This window comes from Ammodytes marinus (genome assembly GCF_949987685.1).
Source record: "Ammodytes marinus genome assembly, chromosome: 1".
NCBI classification, from domain to species: Eukaryota; Metazoa; Chordata; class Actinopteri; order Uranoscopiformes; family Ammodytidae; genus Ammodytes; species Ammodytes marinus.
In genome coordinates, this window is record NC_137230.1 from 19,665,724 (window position 1) to 19,689,889 (window position 24,166).

At 44.2% G+C, this 24,166-nt stretch overlaps 1 protein-coding gene across 2 annotated transcripts in view; it reads right to left on the reverse strand.

The window, feature by feature from the left end:
* Positions 1 to 234: 234 nt before the first annotated feature.
* The window catches only part of sox6 (SRY-box transcription factor 6), a 136,578-nt gene continuing 112,646 nt past the window's right edge, over positions 235 to 24,166 (reverse strand). For both annotated transcript variants that reach the window (XM_080030930.1, XM_080030929.1), the window contains 4 exons: positions 15,866 to 15,971; positions 2,785 to 2,958; positions 1,767 to 1,983; positions 235 to 1,068 (listed from right to left, as the gene is read on the reverse strand). In XM_080030930.1, coding sequence (XP_079887056.1) covers positions 765 to 1,068; positions 1,767 to 1,983; positions 2,785 to 2,958; positions 15,866 to 15,971 — 801 coding nt within the window. In that variant the 3' untranslated portion in view covers positions 235 to 764. The remainder of the gene's footprint in view (positions 1,069 to 1,766; positions 1,984 to 2,784; positions 2,959 to 15,865; positions 15,972 to 24,166) is intronic.

The window sequence follows — 24,166 nt, forward strand, 5'->3', positions numbered from 1 at the left end:
AATTATGCAGTTTGTGTAATAACAATAAAAACACAAATAATAATAATAATAATAATAATAATAATAATAATAATAATAATAATAATAATAATAATAATAATAATAATAATAATAATAATAATAATAATAATAATAATAATAATAATAATAATAATAATAATAATAATATGTAAGTTCCCTCTGTAATAAGTTGGACTCACTCCATATGAATAGAGATATTTTCTACTGGTTATAATTGATTCTTGATTAAAAACATTCACAAGCTGTTGGTTGGCACACTATACCTGAGTGAGAATATTATTCCCATCTTGAACAGTTATGCAATATATCAAAAGCACCTAATTGAAGAAGAAAACAAAGTAAATGGCCGTACACATTATCTATATTATCAAATGTTCAATTTCAAGTTCTTTCTTTAGTTCTTGGCAACAACCCTAATGTCCATGACCACAATGACAAAATGAACAATGAGTTAAAAAGAAAAATCTGAATGAGCACAACCAAACTAGTTCACACACTTTAAGAAACACTTAAGACCAAAAAACCTTTTGATTCTGTTGAAGCCACATTTACATGCTGGCTCGTAAATTATACATCACTGTTATTATTGTTGACCTCCCCCCCCAAAAAATAACATTTTTAAACCTTTGTGGTGTAGATTTGTTTTGCTTTGCTCGTTCGCTCCCTCACATCAGATGAGTCCTCTGGCCTTCTTCCTGTATGACAGTTGTGTGTCTGCACTGGCCTCTTCCATTAAAGAGGTCTCAGTTGGCGCTGACTCGCTCTTGTGTGTCACTACTGTAGTCTGATTTAGCCTCGTCCTCAAAGTCCTCGTACATGTCCATCTCATCAACCACGCCATTGACCGGCTGGCTGTTGTTGGGCATGGCACTGGGGTCTAACTTCATGTTGTAGGTGCTCTGAATGACAGGAATGGAGGGCTCAGGACTGGCCGACACGCTCGAGCACTCCGATGTCATCTGAGGTGAGGGTGTGGTGGTCGCCATGGGGATGGCGCCAGGATAGACCATGCTGGCGCTGGTGGTGATGGGAATCTGTGGTTGTTGTCTGATTGCAGAAAGAGGTAATATTAGGATGAATCACAATACTCTCTCATGACTTTTGATACATATTTGACCTTCGTAAATGATAATAGAACAGATGGTTGGAATGCTGAAAGAGTGAGTGGCTCTTTTGGTTATCTCAAAAAACGATTTTTGTTACAGCATTTAAAATGAGATTGTTGGATTAGGGGTTTCCTGCAGCAGTCTGCCCTAAGCCAGCAGCTCTGTGAAAATGATTTGGGAAACGAAAGGTTCTCCTGACAGCTCCCGTCTTGAGCTGTTCAGAAACACTAGCCAGTTTATTGGTGACATAAAACCAATGCGTGGTTAGTGCTGCTCTTTTCTGCTGTTACGCTGGATGATTGATACTCCAGCCACTTAAGCTTATGACTGACATGGGAACACCTGGAGAAGGCTTCTCCTGCTAACCACATACAGAACATTAAAGTGTTAAACTTCAGACTGCTGCCCTCCAGGCATCTGTAACTCTATACATACAGCTTGTATCCTGCAATAATGACTGCACTTCATGATCCATAGGCAGACTGCTATTGTCTAAAATTATTTAATCACAGCTATTGAAAAACACTTGACTTTAATGTGTATGCCAAGGCCATGTCAATCAATTTTGGAAATAGTGGTATGTTTTCCGGTTGGTGGAGTATAGTGTGTTTATTTCTGTGCAGGATTTGTGACACTTACCCCACAGTGAAAAACTGCCTCATCTCTTGTCGCCGTGAGCGCATCATCTGCTTGTACTCTCCAATGCGGAGTTTTTTCCCATCGATAATGCAGGTCCTCTTTGGCCGGGGCTTGTACTTGTAGTTTGGGTACTTCTCTAGGTGTTGCTTACTCAGACGGGCCTGCTCCTCATAAAATGGCTGCTTTTCTTGGTTAGACATGGATTTCCACCGAGAACCTACACAATACACAGTGAACTCAGATGTCAGTATTTGAGCACAAGCAGGAAAAGAAACAGCTGTAATAACTGATCATGAACATATTTAGTACTGTAATTATGATGTCATCTGTGAAGATGTATGTAATTATATAGAGTCAGAGACTGTCCATTTCACATTATGTTACAAGAACCAACCATTCTTGTACAATTCAAAGATAAAAAAACATTTAACCAAATGGGTCCAAGACTTAATTAAACCAACCTCTTGATAGCCCTGCATATGTACACTATCTGAGATGCGAGGCATGCGTAGATGTCAAATAGAAAGAATCAACAAGCTGGTGTAGTAAATAATGTGTATCTGTCACATGTCCTACTAGGTACTGGGTGACAGCACTTTTAACTGCTCTGATGTATGGAGTCCAATGCTGAGGGGACAAGACCCATTTAGCCTCTGTCATTTTTCATGACAAACAGTTATGGTAGTGATGGGCTATAAATCCATCTGTATGCTGAGGGGCCCTGATGCACAGTGGGCTATGAGATAACACACCCTCCCCCTTTAGACAATACACCCACATGTAATTGTACAGTACAAAACTTAAAATATATCATGAAAAGTCTAATGAAAGAATGAATGTAATGTGCTAAATGGATGATAACGATGTATGTTGGGTTCATGCAACCATAAATTCCTATATTTGGTCTGTTCGTGCAGATACAAGTCATTTCCAAACATCGTTGCATTTTGTTAGGAGAGTGACATATTTAAATATTTTCTGGAGTGACTTGTGCTTGATTTTAAACAAAAAGTCTTACCTAGAATCTTGCTTATGTTAGAATTGTGCATGTCGGGAAAGGCCTGGAGGATCTTGCGACGCTCATCCTTGGCCCACACCATGAATGCATTCATTGGCCTTTTAATGTGGGGCTCGTTGTTGTTCCTTCCTCGAGTTTCCCTGAAGACTCGTGCCTCAGCAGATCCAGCGCCTCCTGTTGGCCAACAATAATAGGGTTGGGGTTTATCTGCGGAGCAATTTACTTCCCTGGACCCTGGTATATCCAGAGCAGGAACAAGAAGAGAGGCAAGACATTGATTAAATGACGAGCCATGTTCAAACTCTCCTTCATCTGCTGTCATCACTGCTATCATCGTCTTCATGGACAACATTGTTTCAGAGAATGCAGGGCTACAGAACCTTCTAGAGGGGGTACACTTCCAATAGAGTGGAAAGCCTGACTTGACAGGCTCATATTTTATGTGCTATAAAAGTGAATACAATGTCATTTTTAAGGGGGAGCTGCGCTGCTCAACTTATACTCGGGTCTATTCAAAGCCAAAAGATGAAGAACTCGTACTTAAATTGCAGTAAAACATTTTGTCTCCTAGTGTTCACACCTCTCTACTCTGCCACATACATTTCAATTTGGCACCGTAGTGCCTATAAAAAGTGCAAGAAAGCCAACATAAATAACAAAATTGGGACTTGAAAAAGAAAAGCTCAAACTCTTAATCTTAATAAAGCGTTCTGCCAAAATACATTTTAACCCATGCACAAATAAATGCAGGCACGCTATTTGTATACCTTACTCCCTCTTTTTCCCCTTACTTATTTTTTTCTGAATTTGTGTCTCTCCCTCTCTCTCTTTCCTTTGAACACACACACACACACACACACACACACACACACACACACACACACACACACACACACACACACACACACACACACACACACACACACACACACACTTGCGATGAGAGACTGTGCCGATTCTGCAAAGGACTGTTTCTCAATCAGGGCATTCACAATCAGCATAAGAGAGTTTCTCTCAGTATTAAACTGTACATCAGACTGATAATGATTTCTGTTTGCATGCGCATTTGCTGCCTTTTATATGTAAGATGTGAAAGAATTAAATAAAAGCAGTATGAATATTTAAACAAACAAAAACATGTTGATAAACAAGGCTTGAAAAATAAGACAAAAAAAGCCTTCCATATGCTACGATACATCTTTAATGATCTCAAATCTGGAAAAGAAAGCTTTGGATGACTCATGCATATTTCATCATCCACATGTGAAGCCTTCTCATTAGACCTTTCCACTAGCAGCCTTGGCACACGTTACCTGGGGTTTGATTTCTATTATTATTTCAGTTGATAAACAAAATCAAACTCTTAATGAGTAATAGAGGGATGTGCAGAGACATTAATTCCAAATCCACTGAAACCCAAACTCTGCATCTATCAAGATGCTGCTGCACCATTTTCAGCCTCAAGAGTTGGAATTTCTTATTTTCTGAAGTATTGTAACAGTGCAATGGCCCCTGATTTTCACCAGTTCAGGTTTAACAGATGTACAGCCACATTTATGCTCCATAGAGGCTTGCCTTTCTCTGGGAGGCCAGCAAAGTTTATTTGTATTAATTTTGTTGTCACATTATGACTGCACTAGTTGCTGCCCTAAGCATTCAGCTCTTATTGTCATATAGTTCTGACTAATGGAAATTAAGATTTAAATGTTTATATCTGGAAGCATATGCAGGTCTTATCTCAAAATTATTTTTCTGTCTTCTTCTGTTTTGGGTCTTAAGTATTTTGTTAATTTTCCTAGAATAGAGATAAAAATCATAGTAATTATGTTAAGGTCCTATATTGTTATAATCTTGGGGCAATAATTTTCAAATTATAACTATGACTTTTTTCTTTTTAACCAAAAACCGAGAATTATGAATTTTTATTTTAGACTAAGCTCACTTTAATAATATATGGCCTACTCGGTTTACCATAACATAGAAAATATTCATACAGCATGCACAACAACAAAAAAAATCTAAATGTCCGGGGCCTCTACGGATTCTCTTTTTTGCATAGGAAATTTCCTTTCCTAACGAGATGACCCGGAAGTACTCGGCCGATAGGTGGTTCGAATTCTACAAATGCTTAGGAAAGGAGCCTTGATGCATCCTTTAACCCTCCTTTAACCCTCCTTTAGCATAGGTTACTCCGGAACAACCTATGCGAAAGGAAATAGTGGTATCCCATAATCCTTTACAGCGGCAAGATTTAAAGCAACAGGCCACCAACGGAGTTTACCGACTCTACACGAATACGAAAGAGAGACGCGGTAAAACCATAGATAGTATATTAAAAAACAGAAGGGAGGAGAGGAGAGGAAGATTTAACGCAACTAAAACAAAATACCCCCCCTCCCATAAAGATAATAAATAATTCATTAAAGACCAACATCATAATAGGCTAGTTATGTTTGTAGCCCATAATTTACACCATAAAATGCCAACTTCACATTTAATGAAGACTACTGTGGGGCAGTTCATTTCAACATCAACATAGTGTAAGTGCAGTGTCTTTCTTTTCACATGTGAATTGGGATTCAAGTGGCCTTAAATATTCCCCCCGATCTAAGTGATTCTCACTCTGTTGGCGAAAACCTGATTGAAATCAATATGACAAGAACGCATGGATCGAACGAGCGCTTGTTTTAGTCCATTTTCGGAAAATAGTGTAGTTTCACGCTAGAGACTCACACCAGCAATACTTGCCGTTGCGCGATGACGTCGGTTAGAAAAAGTGGAGTCAAATTCATTTGAAACAGTGCTGTCTTTTCCTATGTTCGATAGGAAGCACCTTTTCATCTCTCCTTGACCCCGATGACGTTTAGGGTTAAGGTATAGGAAAGGAGGCTTATAGGTTAGGAGATTGGACTATTCGTAGAGGCCCCTGGTGTTTTTTCCCCCTTTCATCAACACTTTTTTAAACTCTGCGAGTACCATCTCTTTTTAGTGTGTGTTTTCCTCTGCATCCTTGAATGCTATAGGCCTTAAAGCCAACATGAATCCAAAAATAATACACTACTTTTGCTGCCACCGAATACCACAGTACGTTAATTTCATTTAGCATGCACTCACTGTACAGGATGAATTGATTTCACTTTGTTTGGTTTTGACAACCATGTTTATTGTGCAATGAAATGTGGTGTGGCGGAGGGCTGACAGTATCCATCAACGCAGGGCAATCTGCTGACTGCCGGGGCCAGATGAAGGTATTCATTAGCTCAGGAGCGCAGCGTTCACTCAGACACGACAGCCAGTGTCTGCGCCCCGGGATCGCTTGCTGTAATTTACGATGCCTCCCGTGCCATTACTCTATCACTGACACTGATTCAGCAATTTATATACTGGTGTGCATGCATACGGGCAGAGGTGAGCTTCTTACAGGAGGGGGACAAAACAACCGCCTGCCATCAGCAAGTGCCACATCCATAGTTAGCCAGGAAACCAGCCACGTGACTTGGTTCATTGGAGGGAAGCCAGATGAGGCATGTTTTTTCGCTCACACGATGGCACATATAAAAATGCCTTTCTGCTCTATCTGATGGTACAGAGATCCGTTGAAATGAACAACTGTAACATCATCTTCGCCCATACTGAGGCAGGGGCTTAGGTCCTGAATTTTGTAAAGAACTAAGAGATGAACTCAGACCTAAAGCTGCATCTGGGACACTGAAAGCCTGACAGTTTGACATTTAGCCTTAAAGTATTCACTGTCATCTATCTGATTAACATTTAAGTACAGAGTAGGGAGACTGGCTCTATATAATCAAAGACAATGCAAGGCCTCATAGTTTGATACATTGGTCCCCTAATTCAGCCCCCGCAATATTTAATCAGATGCATCCTGCGCATTAGCAGCCAGTCTGGAAAAAATCCCTAGAAACTGCAACATGCAATTTACTCCAAGATAGAAAGTCCTGCTCTGACATTTTGCAAATGAGCATTAACTACTTTATTCCAGGAAGTACAGGACATTTAGGAATCAGTTAGTTAGGGGTGTGATTGTGTAAATAAACACAGATGCTAAGCGGTGACGGGAGCAGGCCCCCTGGGTGGTAGCTGGGGAGGGAGCGAAACAGAGGGAGTGCTTCCTAATCGAATTTATTGTGATTCATGAGGATCGCAGCTCAAGTGTGACAGAGCGATATGAGAATCCCCTTTTAATTTGTCTCTCCTGGAAAGGCTGCAGATGAGCAGCATGAATTACAGTGAGAAGAATGATTGCATGTGTGTGTGTGGATAGGGGGGGCGTAAGGACAGGAAAAGAAGGTAGTGAAAGAGTGAGAATGAAGTGAGGCCCAAAAGCCCATCACACCTGTGAGCTACAGGCTCAGACTCGACCATGTACCAAGCCAGAGGGTAGCACTGCCCAAAACACCCCCCCCTTCTTCTCCTTTCTCATCTTTGTTCTGCGGGCAGACACATAATGTCACCCAGGAATCCGCTCAATAGGATGAGCCCCAGTGAGCAGGCAACAATCATGCAAACCTGCCAAGCCCTCCCTGTTGGGATCAAATCTAACACCTCTGACTGAAGGCATTTACTGCTGACAATAGAGCCTCTCCCTCGGAGCAGGATCAGGCTAGATTAATGTGTTTGGACTGACACGACGCAGCGCTCCCTGTTCTAGCCAGGGCTCATAGCATGCTAATTAAACCATTACAAATTACAAGTGATATAAGCCCTATTGTAACATGTCAATCCTTTTTTTCTCTCTTTTTCAGTTAGGGTGATTTAAGCTTCCTGGGGCAGTGTGTGTGTGTGTGTGTGTGTGTGTGTGTGTGTGTGTGTGTGTGTGTGTGTGTGTGTGTGTGTGTGTGTGTGTGTGTGTGTGTGTGTGATTGTACACACAGGGGAACTTGGGAACAAACAGCCAACCTGTTTCAACATGCAGGCCATGGCTTTTACTTATGTCTTCTATATCCCTTCTCGTATGCATTTAGCCTAAAAGTGGAGTCAAATTTCCCAGGTTTGCACACACCAACGGAGATGCATCCACGCACAGACACAGAAACACATAGAATGTGTCATATTGGGGGTGTATTACAATTTTTCCAAATCAAATCAGTTTTTTGTAATTGATGTTGTCCAATTCTGCTATTGTTGTTGTGACTTCATAGATCATTATGTCTGAGCCTCCTCGTCTTACTGTAATAGCGTTCTTAGAGGAAAAATCCTCAGCAATAAAGCCAGAGCTGGGCTCCCATCCATGGCTTAAGAGTGGATGGAAAACAACAACAAAAACTTAACAGCTCATAACAGCTCTGAGCTACCGATGTAAAGAAACCTATCACCAAAGATTTGCATCAACAATGCAACGCTACTGTTCAATTCATCCTATTCCGTTAGGACACTTTTTGGCGAAAACCTCATATTTTCTCACTCTATGGTTGAAGTTATCACACTGGGCGTTTGTATTCATTCTGTTTCCTTGCTCCACACATCTCTCAACAACCTCTTTGTTCTCTGCGGACCCTATACTGACAAGGGGGGTTCAGACAAAAACACAACCTCGGATACACAGCAGCTCCATACTGCCATATGTGAATGAGCAAAGGGCCGGACTGAGCTAAGGCCTTTGTGGTATTTGTTAATGTGTTCATCAGAGTTTAAAATGACTTGATGAATTTGCGGCGGGTTCCTTCGTGTGGCTAGTGGCTTTGTAAAATTAAGGAAACCCTATCTATTTCAATTCCTTTGCCACTTTTTTCCCAAGTCGTTAGGACTTTGGATGCCGCATGCTTTGTAAATATTAGCTTAAGCAACCTAAAGATTTCTGTGAACTGCTATGATGACAGATGTTCGCTGTACACTGGGGCCTGCTCAATGCGACTGCTCTGTTCTGGAGGGAAAACTGTTACAAACTAAGGGGCTTTCACACCCTATTTAAGGGTTGGGAGGTACACCCAGTAATTTTCCTCTGCAGGACAACCAAAGTGCACGCAGTGTGTTTTGGACTACTGAAAAAACATGTGATGAATTACAATTAAATTATTAATTCAAAAGTATAAACCCAGCCTTGTTTTGGCAATTTGTAGGTCAAAAGACATCGAGATGTTAAAACTGGACAAAATGTACAGTTTTTTAGACTTCTTAGTGACATACAACTATTGTTTCAGAATAATAACAAATACAATTTTTTTATGTAAAGCAACTGCTAAGCTAACTACATGCTGATATATAAAGCAACTTAAATGCCATACAAACAACTGTTATATAAAACCTTTACATGGAAAACAAAATAGACTCTAGACTTTATTTTCCAAATCAGCAAATCACTTATTTTTGTATCTTATTTAAGATAAATTAGATTGATACTGTTAGTTTCTATATATCAAGGTACGCCAGGGAGCTTAGCCTCGGCTGGATCAGGCGGTAGAAATCCAAGGATTTCAAAAGTAAACATGTTCTCAGCAGAGTAAACACTTAGTGGTTCACATCATAAAACCCTGCTTCACATCATTCAGCCGTGTGCGTTTTCTTGTTGGTGAAGCTGAAAGAGACAGATATATTTGTGGTCAAAGAGAAGAAATGGTGACTGTGTATTTAGAGTTATGTGTACTAGCCTGACTCCCAGCCATGTCCCCCTGGGAAGAGGACCTCTCCTGTCCTCTAACCTCTGCTTGCTCCTAATCCATAGCCCACTGGGAACACTGATGTGAGGCGTCTGGTGCATGCCTTTCCCTTAGCCCTGTGCAGGACTTAAAAGGACACAACTGTCCTGGTGTGCGCTCTGTTTGGGTCCTGACTCCACAGTAGCCACAGAGAGAAGGTTCCCACTGGTAGAATGAGCACTGGAAGCACATTTGTGCGAGGAGTCAGACGGGTGGGGATGGGATCTGCTGCTGCGGCTCACATGGGAAACATGTTGTTGAATCCACTAAATGTACCTCTAATTCTCATCCTGGGTGTGATGTGAAACTAGACCTCAATTAAAAAGGCATTTTCTTTGGAGTTGGTAAACACACATGTTTTTTTGTAAGTAAAGAAAGTGTTCTATGAAAAGAAAATTGTCTATGTGAACCAGTTATGCTGGAGCCAATCTTTCTAAAACTGATGGGAAATGTGTCTAAGACTATTTAAAGTTGTTGATGGGTTACATTGTCCTGAGAAATATCTATCCTTCTGCCCTGAGACACTTTGAGGCATCAAAGATGAGTCACAACCATTTTTCCTCTTTGCTCTGGCTCTGAAGTGCCATGGAAACTGCCACAAATATTTATGTCGGACAAACATTGGTGCACCGAGATACTCCTTGCTCCTGTGTAGGAGCCAGCACCACAAAGGGAGATGACGCTTTGTCACACTGGTGCAACCCGAATTTACACCCTTGTGCCCGGGACCTCAAACAAGCCCAACAGCAGCAGCAGCTCAGCTTGGAGAAAAGCCAGCTTTGTCCTCAGGCACCCTTGTCCTTCGCTCACCTACCTGTGAAAACCTCTGAGCCAAGGCACATTTCAAACCGCCTTTGACCCAACCCCCACATCTCCCTTACACACATGCACATGTTTCTGCACACACCCATACAAACCACACTACCACCTACAACGCCTAGTACAGGTAGTGGTGGTCTTTGTCAGCCACTGAGCCACGTTTTGCTTTTAAGAATAAGTCTGTTGTGGTCACAGCAGCCCGCTGTGTTTTCCTCGTCTGTATCTGCCACTCCCCCTGTCTGTCTCACTTCACACCTGGTCCTCATCTGCAATCACGCTCACCTGGTCTTCACCTCCAATCAACTCCCCTTCATAACCCGTGGATTCCTTGCTGTCGGCGCCGGATCGTCCTATGCGCTACCGTGGTAACTATAACGTACCTGGCTCCAGTTTAATGTCCCCTCGCTCTCGCTTACTCGTCTCTGGTTTCTTGTTGCCTGTAGCTGTTGACCACAACCTAACTTTTGTTTTTCCTCTGCCTGCAGTATCCGGACCACTCTCTCCAGCTTCCCGGCTTTGGTCTCCCCCTGGCTCCCTCACCCACTACCTGCTTCCCCTCACCATATATATAATAAACCTTTTTTATATTAATCCTACTTCGTCTCTGTCTGCTCTTGGGTCCAGCATCGTAACCATAACAGAACGATCCGGCCAAGATGGACCCAGCGGACATCGGAAAGATTCGTGGAGCTCTCGCCGCCCAAGGCACTCAGGTGGCGGAGCACAGCCAAGCTCTCCGGGACGCTATGGAGGCTTTTAAGAATCTCGCTACCCGAGTCACACAGATGGGTGACCAATTGGACTTACTGGTACCTCCCACCACAGCGCCTCCACTACCAGCGGCACCCCCGCCTGCTCTCACTTCCCCGTTACACCTGCCACGAGCTCGTGAGCCATTTATTCCTGCGCCAGAGCGCTATGCTGGGGACATGGGTACGTGCAGAGACTTTTTGATTCAGTGTTTCCTAGTTTTCAGTCAGCAGCCTCTCACCTATCCCACAGAAAAGGCTAAGATCGCTTACATTATGGGGTCACTTAAGGGTAATGCACTAGCGTGGGCTTCAGCTTTATGGGACAGTGATTCCCCAGCTAATGACAATTTTGACCTTTTTGTAGCAGAGATGAGGAAAGTGTTTGACCATCCAGTAGAGGGAGGGGACGCCGCCAAGCGGCTTATTTCTTTACGTCAGGGCTCCCGCAGTGTAGCTGAGTTCTCCGTTGAGTTCAGGACCTATGCAGCCAGGTCAGGCTGGAACGACAAGTCACTACGTGGGCTTTTTCTTTCCGGTCTCAGTGAGACAATCAGGGATGAGCTGGCTACTAGGGAGGAAGCTGACACTCTCGATGAAATAATTTCCCTCTCTATCCGGCTGGATAATCGCCTACGCGAGCGGCGTAGGGAGAAGGCGGGCAGCTCCGTGCCTCCGGTTTTCGCTGCTTCCTGTTCCCCACTCTTCCCTAAGACTGCCCTCTCTGCCCCCGTGACGCGTGCTGTCACTGAAGAGGAGCCCATGCAGCTGGGTCGCACACGTCTCACCCAGGCAGAGCGGCTTCATCGGATTAAGACCGGAGTGTGTCTGTACTGTGCGCTGCCCGGGCATCTCATCTCCACCTGTCCGTCACTGCCAAAAGACAGGGCTCGGCAGTGAGGCTCGGGGCCCTGCTGAGCCACGCCCCCTCCGTCCCCGATTCTCACTGTTCTCGCTCACTGCTGGATGCCACTCTCCTGTCCCTCGGGCATTCCTTTCCTGTGTCAGCCCTGGTGGATTCTGGAGCGGATGAGAACTTCATTGATGCGGGCTTCGCGTCTCAGGTTGGCATTAAATTGGAACAATTACCCTCTCCCTTAAATGCTAACGCCTTAGACGGCCGTCACCTGGCCCTTATTACCCACCGTACTAAGCCCCTTGAATTAATTGTTTCTGGCAATCACCACGAGATACTTCAGTTTCATGTCATCCTGTCTCCCCTCACTCCCCTGGTGCTGGGGTACCCCTGGCTCAAGCTTCACAATCCCCAATTTGACTGGTCTTCTGGCAAGGTGGTGAGTTGGAGCACGTTTTGTCATTCCACCTGCTTACAGTCTGCCCTGTCTCCGGCAGTGGGAGATGTTCTCTTGCCCAAGGAACCTCCCGACCTCTCCTTGGTTCCCCAAATTTATCATGACCTGGGAGAGGTATTTAGTAAGTGTCGTGCGCTCACCCTGCCTCCTCATCGCCCCTATGACTGTGCCATTGATCTCCTCCCCGGCGCCCCTTTGCCCAGTAGTCGCCTTTATAACTTGTCCCGTCCTGAGAGGGAGGCCATGGAGAAGTACATTAAGGATTCTCTTTCGGCTGGCCTCATGAGACCCTCCTCTTCTCCTGTTGGTGCAGGTTTCTTTTTTGTGGCCAAAAAGGACAAGTCACTTCGCCCATGCATTGATTTCAGGGGTCTCAATAACATTACTGTGAAGAACAAGTATGCGTTGCCCCTCATCAGTTCCGCATTCGAGCCACTGCAGGGCGCCACAGTCTTCTCCAAATTGGACCTACGTAATGCCTATCATCTGGTGCGCATCCGTGAAGGCGATGAGTGGAAGACGGCCTTTAACACCCCCCTCGGCCATTTTGAGTATCTCGTCATGCCTTTCGGCCTAACTAATGCCCCTGCTGTGTTCCAGAACCTGGTTAACGACGTCCTCCGGGACTTTCTCAACCGCTCAGTTTTTGTCTATTTAGACGACATCCTGATTTTTTCCCGCAATCAGAAGGAACACGTCCAGCATGTCCGGCAAGTTCTTCAACGGCTGTTGGAGAACAAGCTATATGTGAAGGCCGAGAAGTGTGAGTTCAGTGTCACCTCTGTATCCTTCCTGGGGTTCATCATTGAGAGCGGGCAAGTGAGGACCTGCCCCGAGAAGGTCATTGCAGTGACTGACTGGCCCATCCCCGATTCCCGCAAGAAACTGCAGCAGTTTCTGGGGTTTGCCAATTTTTACCGGAGGTTCATCCGTGACTACAGCAGGGTGGCAGCCCCTCTCACTCATCTCACCTCCCCTGCCCGCCCTTTTGCCTGGACGCCTGAAGCGGAGGCTGCCTTCTCTAGGCTTAAGGAGCTTTTTTCGTCTGCCCCCATTCTCATCCAACCGGATCCCTCCAGGCAGTTCATTGTGGAGGTTGATGCATCTGACACTGGGGTGGGGGCGGTCCTGTCCCAGCGCTCGGCCTCTGATGAGAAAATTCACCCCTGCGCTTTTTTCTCTCGCCGGCTGGTTCCTGCTGAGCGGAATTATGATGTGGGTAACAGAGAGCTGCTGGCTGTGAAACTGGCGTTGGAGGAATGGCGGCACTGGCTTGAGGGGTCAGAACAGCCGTTCGTGGTATGGACTGACCACAAGAATTTGTCTTACATCCAGACAGCCAAGCGATTGAATTCCCGCCAGGCCCGGTGGTCCCTGTTTTTTGGGCGTTTCAATTTCTCCCTCACCTACCGGCCCGGTTCCCGTAACGTCAAACCAGACGCCCTCTCCCGCCAGTTTGGCACTGTGGACACACCGGGTCCCCCTGACACCATCCTCTCTCCTTCCTGTCTCAGGGTGGCTGCGGTTACCTGGGAGATAGAGTCCCTCATCCGGGAGGCCCAAATCACTGAACCAGACCCGGGCAACGGCCCTCCTAACCGCCTCTTTGTCCCCAGTTCGGTGCGCTCCCAGGTTCTGGTGTGGGGTCACACATCGCGTTTTGCCTGTCACCCTGGCGTGGGTCGCACCCTGTCACTCCTTAAGAGGTACTTTTGGTGGCCAGCGATGGACGCTGACACCCGGGCTTTCGTGCTGGCCTGCACGGTTTGTGCTCGGGCCAAGTCCTCCCATCAACCCCCTGCCGGCCTGCTTCGCCCGCTTCCTGTTCCTGGTCGGCCCTGGTCTCACATTGGCCTGGTTTTCGTCACTGGTCTTCCCCCCTCTAATGGCCATACAGTCATCCTCACAGTTGTGGATAGGTTCTCTAAGGCTGTTCATTTCATTGCCCTCCCAAAGCTCCCCTCTGCCACCGAGACTGCCCAGCTGCTCGTGCAGCATGTGTTCCGCCTCCACGGGATTCCCACGGACCTCGTCTCCGACCGCGGCCCCCAATTCATCTCCCAGGTGTGGAAAGCCTTCTGCCGTGCGCTGGGGGCCTCTGTCAGCCTGTCATCAGGGTACCAGCCGCAGACTAATGGGCAGGCGGAGAGAGCGAATCAGGATCTTGGAACCGCGCTGCGTTGTGTGGCTGCCCGCAACCCCTCTGCCTGGAGCGACCATCTCTCTTGGATCGAGTATGCCCACAACTCCATGTCCTGTGCAGCCACCGGCATGTCCCCGTTTGAATGTTCCCTGGGGTACCAACCGCCCTTGTTTCCGGCTCAGGAGGACGACATCTCCGTTCCCTCAGTACAGCACCATCTCCGCCGCTGCCGCAGGGTGTGGAAGGGCGCGCGCACCGCTCTGCTGCGCTCCGCTGAGCAGAACCGGCGCACGGCTGATCGCCACTGGGCTCCCGCTCCTGCCTATCGGGTGGGTCAGCAGGTGTGGTTGTCCTCCAAGGACCTTCCCTTACAGACTGGCTCTAAGAAGTTAACCCCTCGTTTTGTGGGGCCCTTCCCTATTGTCTCCGTCATCAACCCCTCTGCGGTCACACTCAAGCTGCCCCCAGCCATGCACGTCCACCCAACCTTCCATGTCTCTCGTCTAAAGCCAGTCTCCACCAGCCCTCTCTCCCCCCCGGCCGTTGCCCCCCCTCCTCCCCGGGTGATTGACAACCACCCAGCATACACCGTCCGGCGGTTGCTGGACATTCGGCGTCGGGGCAGAGGGCATCAGTACCTCGTGGATTGGGAGGGTTACGGTCCTGAGGAAAGGAGCTGGGTTTCGCGGGGTCTCATTCTCGACCCCTCCCTCATCCGGGATTTCCATCTGGCTCATCCAGAGAAGCTTAGGCCGCCTGGAGGCGTCCATTGAGGGGAGGGTACTGTTGTGGTCACAGCAGCCCGCTGTGTTTTCCTCGTCTGTATCTGCCACTCCCCCTGTCTGTCTCACTTCACACCTGGTCCTCATCTGCAATCACGCTCACCTGGTCTTCACCTCCAATCAACTCCCCTTCATAACCCGTGGATTCCTTGCTGTCGGCGCCGGATCGTCCTATGCGCTACCGTGGTAACTATAACGTACCTGGCTCCAGTTTAATGTCCCCTCGCTCTCGCTTACTCGTCTCTGGTTTCTTGTTGCCTGTAGCTGTTGACCACAACCTAACTTTTGTTTTTCCTCTGCCTGCAGTATCCGGACCACTCTCTCCAGCTTCCCGGCTTTGGTCTCCCCCTGGCTCCCTCACCCACTACCTGCTTCCCCTCACCATATATATAATAAACCTTTTTTATATTAATCCTACTTCGTCTCTGTCTGCTCTTGGGTCCAGCATCGTAACCATAACAAAGTCTTGTATATATATACGCTCAACATTATTAACTCTTTAGCACAGGATGCACAACTTAAAGTACATTTTGTGTGGATTATGAGAAAAAATAAAACCATCAAGATATATTACCATTGCATTAGTGTCGGATTAAAGAGAGAAACCCAAAAATGGCCTTACCATCTAGATCCTCTGGCCTGGTGAGGTCAATAACTCTGTGGCCGATCTTGCCTTCCTCGCCCAGCTTGCCGAGGTGGTGCCCAATGCTGTCAAAATGTGCCCTCTCCTACAGGGAAATGGAAAATACAAACAGTCAGGTACACGAACAAGAACAAACATGTGTGTTTACTGTGATGAATTGTAAAATAAATAAAAAATCCCATCAGGAAACTGAACATTTGAAAAAAAAAAAGTGTTTTTGATAAATGGAAGGTCTTTTGAGGAGCTGCTCTTTTGACATGAGCTAGATGTAGCTTTTTCCTCTCTCATCTCTCTATTCAGCAGCTGCTATAATGGATGACAGGAGGCAGAGAGACAGTGAGGGCCAGGGGTGCTGTAAATAGATTTACAGAAGGATACTTTGTGATCCGAAGCACACAATGGGGCCGTGGCCCTCTTTGCAGTGCTCAGATTTTCCTCTGTAATCTTCTCCTTACATCCTCCTTTCCAGTCTACGGCGCCCAGAGCTCAGCGCCCATCATTTATTCAGAGTTCATGCTTTGGAGAACACACCGTGTTTCCCCGTTTGTCATGTCGCTTTGTGCTCAGATTAAACTCGGCATCATGTTGTACTTGACGCACAATGAAACCCTGTCATTCAGCGCTCTGTGACAATATTAAATGTCATGTCTGTGTGCATTTACAGAATAAAATAACAGCTTTCGGGGGCCTCTGAATAGTTGCTGCACATTACACTTAATGTATTATGCAAGGGGAGAGTGCCGACTGCTGCTGCCTCCATTGTTGAATGACCTACTTCCTCAGTGAATACACAGGGCATTAGCAAAGGGCTGTCTTCCTCTCTAAAGACTCAACTAGAAGATGGACACTTTGACTCTGCATGATACAAATAATCCCCCCCCCCCAAGGTTTCGCCTGGATGACACTAAAAGCAGGCATATTGCCACCATTCAGTAAAAAAGACTTTGTTTCACTCCCAGGGTGAGCATTCAATCTCTGCCAAAGATGTACTGTCTGCGCTGACCTCTGCCTCTTTCTTTTCTAAACATGCCTATCACATGCAGTCTGAACACACACTCAGGTAGAGTCCCCCCACAATACTAACAGCTCCCATGCCACACACACCGACACCAGAATACACATTAATCTTTTAGCCCTGTCTTTGTAATTCCCTGCAGCATTTTGTTGTTTTTTCCCCTTTTCCCCACAGTGATGTTTTTTGGAGCTGAATTAAAAAAATTAAGCAGTCCTAACTATTGTAACTGAAAATATGAATTTTTTAAATAAAATTGTGTTGGCAACAATAGCCGTTAGTAATCACAGAAATTAAATAAGTAAATAAATTCAAATTATGAAATGTGTATCTTTTATTTATTTTGAATAATCTCTTTTTTCTTGAGGTTTATACAAGATGACAAGATGAAGGATGAAGAGAGCTCAAGTCCATTTGTGTCCTTTCAGTATTTAGATTTCCCTTGTGCTTTTATTTATTCAAGAACTATTCCTCAAAAGAAAGGACTGCGAAGAGACAGAAAGAGCACTGCAATTTACCATCATACTTGAAGGAGCAGTCATTATTTATGGCCAGCTGAGTGATTCTGATATACAATTAACCAGTACCTGCTTATGGCCTGTGATTAGAGCCTGTCTATCTGACGGCCCTTTGCTTACTTAAGTGTTTTCTAATTATGACATATGTGGTGGTCCCTGCTGGGCAAGAGGACACTTTGTAAAGAGAAGATAGAGTGTGGTGCCTTTCTGTGTCACATTCTGCGTTAAGCAACACATGCGTGAGTGTGCACACACACCCACACAGACCCGTATTCATCATCCAGCCACATTATCGCTCTTAATGAAAGAAGCTAGCAGCCCAATGACAAAGTGACTGATGTGTGATTAGCTGGATGGGCAATGTTGCTGCTCCGGATGCTACTTGGACAGTCCACTAGGAAGACAGCACTCATGTGTACTGTATGTCTTCCATAAGTAGTCATCTCGTCCCTCTTAAGCGCTTCGTTGGTCTCTTCTGATCAATCAAGTCCTTTTATAAACTCATGATCATTAAGCATCATGTTGGGCTGAGAAGGATAGAGAACAGGGGCCATCCATCACTGAATTTTATTAATAACTAGCTCAGTCTTGAACTTCTTTCTTCACCGCACAAAGTCATATGTTTAGTGAACATCAACACATTAGACAGCTGGTGACAAGAAGACTGTATGTAAGTCTTGTTGAAGGATTCTCTGAGGTAGCTTCCCTTCATTTGATATGAAAAAAGGATCATGCGACATAGAAAACATGTGTTAGCTATGCTAATTATATCAATAAGGTACCACACATTTTCATAAGATATACTGAGCTCAATATACTTATTGGTTATAAGTTTGGTAATTTATATCTGTGAATTAGAATGATGGTTGAAAATAGGGCCATAAATGATCTGCACAGCATCACTGTTTTGTTTTAAGGCTTGAAAATATTCAGTGAACTAATGCGTCTTTACTGCCCACGCATCAAGTGCTGTGATAAATTAATGGCACTTTTATTTTTTTATAGTGTCGTTAAATTTTTACTGATCACTCTGACACAGAGAAGTAGCAAAGGACATGCAGTATCCCGGGAGGGGAGGCTGGCCATCCTGCCAGGAGACGATAGGGAAGTATATGGCTGATGTATGAAAAAGGTGTTTTAAATGTACAGTGCAAGGGAATTATGAAATACTTTGAACAAAAAGATAACAGAAGATTTCTTCTTTTGTTTAAAGGTTGAGATAATGGGACAGGAAACAAAGATGTAACAGTACACATTATTCTCCTCCTACTCTGACCACGACCGCTGGCAAGCAACCAGTCCCTCCCTCAAATGACTTCAGCATGCAGCTCTCCACCCCGCTACAATTATAGCAATGCGCTCTCTGAGCTGTAGTGGAAAACTGCCACCCACAATAATCTGCCCTGCTTGTGCAGTCTTTAAAGTTTTTGGTAACAGATGCATTTTGTTCAGTTGCACGTGTGTCCCTCATGTCATGTTGAGTCAGTCCAGTAAAGTCGTTGAGTCAATGAGGAAGATGGAGAAGTGGAAAGAGGATAGATGGAAGAGTATATGCAACTTCTTGGGCGAGGGAATCCAAAAGAGCCCTTGTCAATGCTGTAAAGAGAGCTTTAATCTGGCCCGCCACAGAACATGTGCCGGAGGCCTGCTTCTCTGCCCACAGGGTGTATTCTGGGCAGAGGCGGGTGGTGGACGGCCCTGTGCATTGTGCTTACTACGGCCCTATATTTAGGCAACACATTTCCAATCCTATCACTCCTTCTCTCTCTCTCTCTGTCTCTCTCTCTCTCTCGCTCTCTCTCTCTCTCTTGTAAATAGCTGCAGGCTATAGGCAGAGCCATATGGCCTGAGATTGTTCAAATAGAGATGAAAGAAAAATAAACAGAAGAGCACAGTTCACTGTGGTGACGATTGGCGTGCAGTGTCTTGGAGTTGGTGCAGTTTGTCAGGTTTGGGCGTGAAACGGGATCTTCTAAATCTACATTTATTTCAATGCTTTTAGTGAAAATCTTAAGGAATTCAGATGAATGCACCATTTACAGCATCACAACAGATACCATTTATGTTTTGTTTAAGATAATAATGCCAAATTTGTGAACAAGGTGAACAGAAGCTTAACTGGACCAAGCAATTGTCATAGCATAGAGGTTGGGACATTTTTATCTCAGTTCCATATGTATATAATGATTTAATGAAAATAGATAATCATGCATTCATGTGTTGCACGTTATATTACTTGAAACAAGTAAACACAGGTTTAGTTGTTTTTTTAAATTTAAAAAAAATATTTTATACACATTTTATATGTGGTCATGACCATCTGTGTGTTTGTGTATAGATGATGTTGAAAAAGGAAGAAGGTAAACCAGATGACACAAGCCTTGATTAAGATGGTATGTCAGCTCACCAAAACATTTTCACATTGGAATGATTGTTTTAAGAGAAAAACTGCTTAATATTTTTCAAGCAGCTGGCTGGCACCACACATTGTATTCCCTCCCAAAAATTACCAGTTGCTAGTTTAGTAATATAGTGGTATGGTTATTTTTTTGGACCATATGTACTGTATATAGAGTAACTGGCATGTTTAGTCCTTTCTGTGAAATCTGACAGTAATTGCTTTACTTTCCAAGATCTCTGAACTATATGTAAAATCTAATCCATGTTTCCTATGTGGCTGAAAGTATATGATTGCATACAGTTAAAAAAGGAGAAAGTTCATCATTGGAACCTTAAACAGCTGCAGGAGCCTAAAGAGCCACTTATGTTTGATAATGTGCTGAACTGGCTCTGGTTATATCACACACCTGGTATGTGGCAAGTTTAGCTCTTTGACCACAATACAAGGCTTTGTGTATCAAGTGTCAGTCGGCACTGTGGTCTGTGGCCCACAGAGTCTTCACTCTAAGGGTCTCAAACTAAACCCCTCAACAATCTTTCCCAGCCCTGACGTGGAGACAAAGGCTGCACTTTAAAATGGCTGCAGCTCCTCACAGCTCAGCACCTCATCTGTTTTTTTATTGTAACCAGTTGCAATGTTATTTATAAGTATGCTGCAGCTTTCCAGTAGTTTATGCTAGTTTTGAGCCATTTAAACATTAAGTACTTCCAGCCATGCGGTAAACCCACAGTTTCGTTCATGCATACTGTTGCTCTCTTTTTACCCGAAGCTCTGCCTTTGCTACGGCTAATGCAGGCAGCAGCAGAATCAACAGTAGCAGCCACAAAAGGCTGGCATCTGTATAGTAGTCTCGTCCTACACATCACACAGTGCAGAGATGGCCAGCTACTCCAGTTCCATTTGTACTGCCAGGGCATCACCTCATTTGTTTTAAACAAGAGTGGGAAAAGGCCTTTAATTAAATTAGGGAACTTTAAAAAAGAAAATGGTGAGGTAACCCTACTCTGGGCTATGTGCCAATTTAATGTTTATTGTCTGTTTTTAATAAAAGGATATGCTATCATTATTCAAGATGAGTTATTTTTTGTTGGATGGAAAAAGTCAAAAGCACAAAATATGACCCTCAGTGCCAATTTGAAATGTGCTTTTAGTCTAAACAATTGGATTTCTTGCTATATGTTGGTGTGGAACTTTCATGTTCAATACATTAAACACATTCTGTTCAATGCAACATATTGCAATTGCCTTCTGCCCTCAATTAGACTCACATGTGCTGCAAATGTCGTTATTGTAGGAGCCTATAATGTATAATCATGTCGGAGCTGTGACACATTTCTAACACAGTGTTCAGTTGTTATGTTCTTCTCGACACTGCTGAGATCATTTATGTTGACATCATGTACTTTTACGGGTTTCCAATCCTCAATGATCCGGAGCCGTTAACTGGATCCTACAGGGAATGTTTAGTTGGGCTGAAGTGTGGAGCCTTATCAAACCCTCCGACTTGCAAACAGCAGGATATTAGGAGCTGCAGCATTACCAAAGCCTTTTAACATATGGACAAAACCTCACGACTTGTACCATTATGTTCCTATTGCAACAATACCATAGACTATAAATGGTCCTTTGTGGGCTATTATTTTAGTTTTCCTTTGTTCAAAGTGCCTTGTGGTGAATGCAGTATCACTGGTCTTAACCACCAGGGCCAGCAGCATTTCTCAGCAACAGCCAGAAATTCACCATGTAAAATGACAACTGTAGAAAATAATGGAGCCACCATCGCCAAATGACCCTACCAAGATGCAGTGTTGATGTCTTCCTGGGGAAGAGGCAAGACAGAGCAAAAGACCTGACATGGGACAGGAGCCCTCAGACACACACACACATGCATTGGCACATATTATCCAGAGTCATACATTATTTTCATTCTTTTGGCAAACACAAACAATTGGACAAAGCATTAATGTAAGCAATCTTCACAATAGCACTTGCTGGCTACAGCCACTGTCTGGGAGCTGAGCATAATCTAATTTGGATGGGCAAACCCTTGTATGCCAAGGATTTACATCGCAGCCAAAACGCCTTGGTTTGCAATTTCCAAGACAGCAGTCGAAAAGGAGCAGAAAATTGCTTCCAGGGCTGCAGACCAGACAAGATTATATTCAAAGTCATTGTGCGGGCTTTGCCTGAATAGAGCCCTGGCATCCCATACACACATACATGCACGTGTATGCACACACACACACAGACACACACACACACACACACACACACACACACACACACACACACACAGGAGGAAACAGTATAACCAATAGGTTAGGATTCTGGATTTGGTGGAGCATCAGTGTAAGCTCTATTTGAATATTTACAGGCTGAGCTTTGGAACAGGGGAAATGGACAATTGTAGTCATCAATACTGAGGAGAGGATGTGTTGAGGGGCAGAAAAGGGCAGTTCAATAGGTTAATACACTGGCCTTTCACCTTTTGATTCCAGTTAGGGACATGTCAGCAGAGGAATATATTTTATCTCTCACAACCTCTGCATCGCATATGCAAAATCTGTTGGGACTTGAGTTAGAGAAATGTATGCAGCAGTGTAGAAATATGTCATACCTGACTATGATATTGTATTCAACTACAAGGCTTGGCCAATGGCCCAGGACCATCACACTGCACATTTGGGCCAGATGTGTTGTCAATCAGAATTGTCAAGAAGCTACTTGTATCTCTCTTCTCTGCTTGGTATATGGTGTGCTTGTTATGACCTATTTATTGAGGCTTAAAATGTAATTAGTGCCCTAGCGTTTACTTTTTCTGAGTAAGAAGAATTAAGATGCTGATTAACAGACACTGTATGCCTTACAGACAAGTATGAGTGCCTGCAACAAGGGCTGGCAGCACCCGTTATCTGTTTGCGCTACACCAAACTAGTTCTTTATTGATGTCAAAGATGTACTAATAGATTTGTGAGTAATAATCATTTCAATCTGGCTTTTGCTGCTTTATTTCCCAATGTAATGCCTGGTAACATTTATTGTAAATACTGTTCCAGTTATACTGGATGACATGCTGTCTCAGCACATTGAGGATATCTATAACAAAAAAGTACATTGAGCTATTTATTTAGTTAATTTTCTGAAACATGATTTATTCTTCAAAATTCTCCAATAATAATTATTTATTTTTGCTGAGCCAGGAAATAGTTATCAGCAGAAAATAATGTGTCTTTGATCTACTGAAGGCCATACATGTCGATGACAAGATGGTAACATGGTTGAGTCTCTGCATGCACCATCTTAGTGAAAACGTAGAGATACTTGATATCTATTCACCCGTGACCCTGAAAAACAGTATGTCTTCATATAGCTACAGTGCATAATAGAGGGAAACAATTCAAATGGTTACAAATGGATTCCGATGTACTGTATTTGACTGTAGGCATACGGGCACATTCTAGATAAAAGCTTCCACTGGGTAAGGAGAAGATAGTAAATAATGGAACAAAGTAATTGCCCTCTGCAGACAATAATACCTTTGGATAAATATTTCAAAAAGGTAAATTGCAGAAGGGTTGTAAAAGGTTTTATTGTACTGATGGGATATAGTAAAAACAGACAAATAAAAAGACAAGCAAGAAAAATCTGCTCCAGTAAAGCATGAATATTTTACATGTCCTCAGGTTAAAGGCTTGTATACTGTAGAACGAGAGAGTCAGGTCTATGTTCTCCTAGCCCATTGGCCAGGGTGGGAGAGAGAGAGAGAGTGAGAGAGCTAGAGTCCTTTTGATAAAGGTTATGGACAAATGCATTGTACTGTTCGGACACACTTTGTATGAAAAGATGAATTGATCCATCTGTAAGCAGCACTTAGACCCACTCCCCTGCCCGGTCATTACAGTGGGATAAATCAATATTTAATATCCCCCTCTAACAGCCTCACTGGATGATCTTAACCTCTCCTTAATCCCATTTATGTTACCTTTCCTGAATCTTCTTCATGTAAGGTCTCACTATGATAAACTTCCAAACAAGAGACTGGGAGGGGAGCTATTAAAGACCACACCATATTTATGTCAGGTGAGGCGCTTTCCTGAAATATTAATATTCTGAAACTGACCAAAGTGAAAGCTTTTATCCGGGGCATTCAAACCTTTCTAGTTTGTTGGCTTGTATCAGCAAAAGGCTCTCTCTCTCTTCTCTCTCATTTCACCGCTGAATTACAACCTGCTGTTTCTTTATTGCCGCCGAAGGATGAAGATGATGGGGCAATTCTTTTAGCTGACTTGATAAAGCGTGCCTCTCATTTCACACCATCCTAATAGGGCCAGTGTCACTGCAACTAAGAG